Source organism: Castanea sativa, chromosome 11 (assembly GCF_040712315.1).
Source record: "Castanea sativa cultivar Marrone di Chiusa Pesio chromosome 11, ASM4071231v1".
In the NCBI taxonomy this organism is placed as follows: Eukaryota; Viridiplantae; Streptophyta; class Magnoliopsida; order Fagales; family Fagaceae; genus Castanea; species Castanea sativa.
The window spans coordinates 11,473,548-11,477,786 of record NC_134023.1 but is presented as its reverse complement, the minus strand read 5'-3'; the positions used below and the strand labels follow the sequence as shown (position 1 = coordinate 11,477,786).

The following is a 4,239-nucleotide window of genomic DNA, read 5'->3' as shown; positions in this document are numbered from 1 at the left end:
ACGAACGAGCCAAAAAGGCCACTCATCTAGTTTTCCCATGTTCCAAAGTTATTCGACTAGTACTAGACTGAATATATATATATAGGGGCAACCTTTTCTAAAACTTCAAGGTGATTGGTCGTGATTAACAACAACAAAAGTGGTCGGTACCCTTTTCCTTGGTTTGGATTGCTTTGTTGGGTAGTGGTACTAACTTTACTAAATCTTGCCATGTCAGTTGAGACCTACTATACACTGGACTTACTTGCTGACGTAAAATATTTTGGGAATTTACAGCTTTCGTCGACTTTATTATAAGAATCTGCTAAGTCTTTTGTGATTAATTGCAGTTGAGAACCAGAATTCAGACAGTCAGTCTTTTTTTTGCTCTAGAATCCCAGGTGGGTCTTCTACTCTGTCTATAATCATTCTAACATGCTCAAGTACAATTCTCTGGTCTACATTCTACTCACTTTCTCAGATTCTCAATGATCTTTTTGGTCTGTTGGGTAGCTAGGGAAAAATGTGGTTGATATAGTAAAGAAAGAAACCAGCCTCTTGGTTGTCTGATCTTTCACTTCACCTGTGTGTTTATTTTTTCATGTTTGGTGTATATATATATATATATATATATATATATATATAGAATTTTTAAAATTTTGAATTTGATGAGACAAAATATATACAACATTTTTCAGAACAGTTAACTTACTGTGATTACAACATTTTTATTATACACCAATCATATCAACATATGTGAAAAGGTGTACCGTAGACATGTTAATAAAACAATAACTTGTGGTCAGCTTAGTCAGATTTTCGTTTTGAATTGAGAATTCATGTTTCACATTTTGAGACGTTGTCCTTATTTTCTCAGCAACCAAAGAGGGGACTGATCGCGAAAGGACACACAATATGTGGTTTCTTCGTCAAATCTTCGAACTAGTCTCTGGGTTCTTGAAATCTTCGAACGAGTCTCCGGGGAAAAGTAATTCCGCGACAGACAAGCCAAAACATGTAAACCAACCCACATTTTCTTCTACACCACTTCAGTCTCCATCTAAACCACCCAGTTCTGAAAGTTCAAGTCCATTGGCACATGCATTTTCTTCTAGACCATCCACATCTTCCTCAAACCTATCACCATCTCCATCATCCCTTAAACCTCCAGTTGCTTCTTTTAGATCATATGCATCTGTCCTTAAGACCCCATCAGCTTCTTCTTCTCCAACTTCCAAAACACCACCTCAATCTTCATCGTCAGTGGTCCCAAATTCATCTACCTTGGGGCCTCGTCAGACTTCCACTAAGCAGCCTCCAGCTTTTAAACCATTTCTGCATACAGTTCCCAATAATGTAACAAATGAAGAAGGGAAGATGAGTTATATGTATGAAAAGGGTACACCCTTATATGCTACTCCTGAGGATATCAAAGGTCAGATCAAGAGAGACATTGTGCCTCAAGTTTTGAAACAGCCTTTATCTCCTTCAACTTATAAGGATTTTTTTGCTGCTCTGTTATATGCTGAGGATTACTACTTGGAGGTAAGTTATCGATTTTGTCAAGAAAATTTAATTTGGTATATTATACCGATGTGTGTAAGTTAACTACTATGTCAAGAAAATTTAATTTGGTATATTATACCAATTTGTGTACTATCTTCTTTGAAATCTTGTTTATGGTGAACAAAGAAACCATTCTTTTTTTCTTTTTTTGATATCACAAATAAACCATTCTTAAAAATTTATCTTTCTTCAGTCTCCCATTTGAACACCTCTTTTAAGTCACAAGGAGATCTTTTGAGGGAGCAATTGACATTTATCATTTGCAGATATCTATCTTACATTATAAATTATAATGTTTTGCTTCTCTGATGGTCTTAAGTGGTCAATATAGTTTCATAAATAAATAAAAAAATTTAAAAGTGGTCAGTATAGTAAAACGTTGTGATTGATGGAATACTCTATATGCTTTTGCACTCTGGCTTGTAATAACTTTATGCTTTTATTGGAACTAGAAATGGGCTGATTTCCTATTGGAGAAAGTGACTTTGAAGATGGAGAAAGCAACAGTTTATAAGGAAAAAAACGAGCATAAATATTCTGATGGAACTGATGAGAAGGATGATAAAATCTTTGTAGCATTTGAGATTGATTCTGTTCCTCAGAGGCGGCCATTCCTTTTATCAAGGGACATGGTCTATGCTCAACCTTCGGATAAAGAGGTTGAGGCCTTTCAGGTAAGCTTATTCTTCAATTAACTCATACTTGATTAAATCACAGAATTTTGCTAGAGATAATTTTGAATTTTATGTATAGACTTCTTGTTTTTCTTTTGAGTTTACACTGGTCAAGAATTATATTATTTCTGTACAGCATTTTGTGAATCTTTTAAAACTAAACTGTAGCTAATCAACCCAGTGTCACATTCAGTTAATTTGACCATTTGAAGAGGTTAGTCACTTAGTCTTGCATAACCGGCCTCAACTTAGATTACGCTGAGGCTTTTTATACCATGTTAAATTTCATTTCTCAAATATTTCATATTATTAGCATTATGTAGAATTGTATTTCCACTGCACTATTGTAGTTGAATTTACATATCTAGTCAAAGTGCGTATGAGCATCATTTGTTCATCTTATGATCTTATCTACAACACTAACAGTCCAAATATTAAGCAGGGTTTTATCTATCGTGTGGTGAAAAGCAATTGCATGTTAGTTGAATTTGGAGAAGATTTTCATTCACAGCATCATCCAAATCGCAAATATGACATCAGCTTCTCATTCAACAGAGTTTGTCTGAAAAGGGCTCATCAAGCTGTTGATACTGCAATAGAACCTTCATCACATAACTTCATCTTTCCTGAATGTGTCTCTTGGAAGAACAATGTTAACCCACCTCTGTTTGATGCCTATCATGAACTTGATATAGATGAGCTCCGTGCAGTTCGTCGGATTCTAAGCTATCCGGGCTCACCACCTTATCTTCTTGTGGGCCCGCTCATTGGCACTGAAGTGGAAAGGTATGTACCTGAACTAAAAGCATCAGCAAGAACAGGGGTGGTTGTTTGTGAAGCTGTAATTGAAATATATAAAACCTCTGAAGAGAATCGGGTTCTTATATGTGCACCTATAAACCGCACATGCGATGCGCTAATGACGAGGTTGATGGAGGTGATTCCAGAGTCAGATATGTTTAGAGCCAATGCTGCATTTCGAGAGATGGATCTAGTACCCGATGACATTCTGCGCTCATGTCCTGTAAAAGATGAATGTTTCAAATGTCCTCCACTCCCAATACTTCAGGAATTCAAGATAATTTTGTCAACTTATGTGAGTAGCTTTCGACTATACAATGAAGGCGTAGCTGCTGGACATTTTAGTCATATTTTTCTAGTGGATGCCTCATCAACCACAGAGCCGGAGGCAACAATAGCTTTGGCTAATTTTGCTAATGAGAATACGTCTGTTATTGTTACTGGTGCACCCAGAAACCATTCAGGTTGGGTCCGCTCTAACATGGCTAGGAATTATGGGTTGAGGAAGTCATATTTTGAAAGACTTCGTGAACGGGAGCCATATAAAAACCTTAATCCAATGTTCATTACAGAGCTGGATGACTATGAGCAACAGCCAGATGGCAACCATAGCTCCATGTCATTTTATTGAATTTCATGTTTCAAACTGTTCTTTTATGAACAGAAAATGTTGCCACCTTAGTATCTACATAAGTTTTTGTTTGTTTGTCAGTTTTATTTTTTTTTCTTCTCTGCTTTGTCATCTGAGTTGTGTGTGTATATAATTGCAAAGACCAATGTAAAATTTTACTTATATTTCCTTCTCTCTTTCTATCTATTGTAATAGTTCTCTGCAGTTTATGATTAGTCTTACTTCTCGATTCCGGAGCAGATAGACATACTTTCCTAACTATCTGTACTTCATTCAAGTTCTCATAGCACTGTCATGCTTAACAATGTCATGACTGTTATCTCCAATCAGAGAAGATGTGAGTGTTTTGTAAAAATGAGCGTAGAAAAGTAGGTTTTTTTGTGCAAAATAGAAGGAAATTTTGCATCCATTGATGTGGATGCTCTAATATTCACTCTTCAAGCCAGCCCTAACTCTTTAATCTTTATACACTTGGAAGGGGTTTTGCAAGACAAATCCTCTACTTGAAAGGAGTGCATGCTATTTGTTAGGCTAAGGGAGCTCAGTCAGAATTTGGCAAGACAACTAAATTCCATACTTGAATACATT

At 36.1% G+C, this 4,239-nt stretch overlaps 1 protein-coding gene across 1 annotated transcript; it reads left to right on the top strand.

The window, feature by feature from the left end:
• The first annotated feature begins 283 nt into the window (after positions 1-283).
• LOC142617677 (putative RNA helicase SDE3) lies at positions 284-3,793 on the top strand. The gene is made up of 4 exons (XM_075790629.1): positions 284-380; positions 857-1,524; positions 1,998-2,219; positions 2,662-3,793. Exons 2-4 carry the CDS (start codon positions 895-897, stop codon positions 3,649-3,651), a joined length of 1,842 nt encoding a protein of 613 aa, XP_075646744.1. The 5' UTR covers positions 284-380; positions 857-894; the 3' UTR covers positions 3,652-3,793.
• Positions 3,794-4,239: the final 446 nt, after the last annotated feature.

Coding starts and splice junctions, on each gene's coding strand:
- LOC142617677 (XM_075790629.1), top strand. CDS start 895: ATGTGGTTTCTTCGTCAAATCTTCGAACTAGTCTCTGGGTTCTTGAAA. Junction 1,525..1,997: donor CTGAGGATTACTACTTGGAG/GTAAGTTATCGA, acceptor TATTGGAACTAG/AAATGGGCTGATTTCCTATT. Junction 2,220..2,661: donor AAGAGGTTGAGGCCTTTCAG/GTAAGCTTATTC, acceptor AATATTAAGCAG/GGTTTTATCTATCGTGTGGT.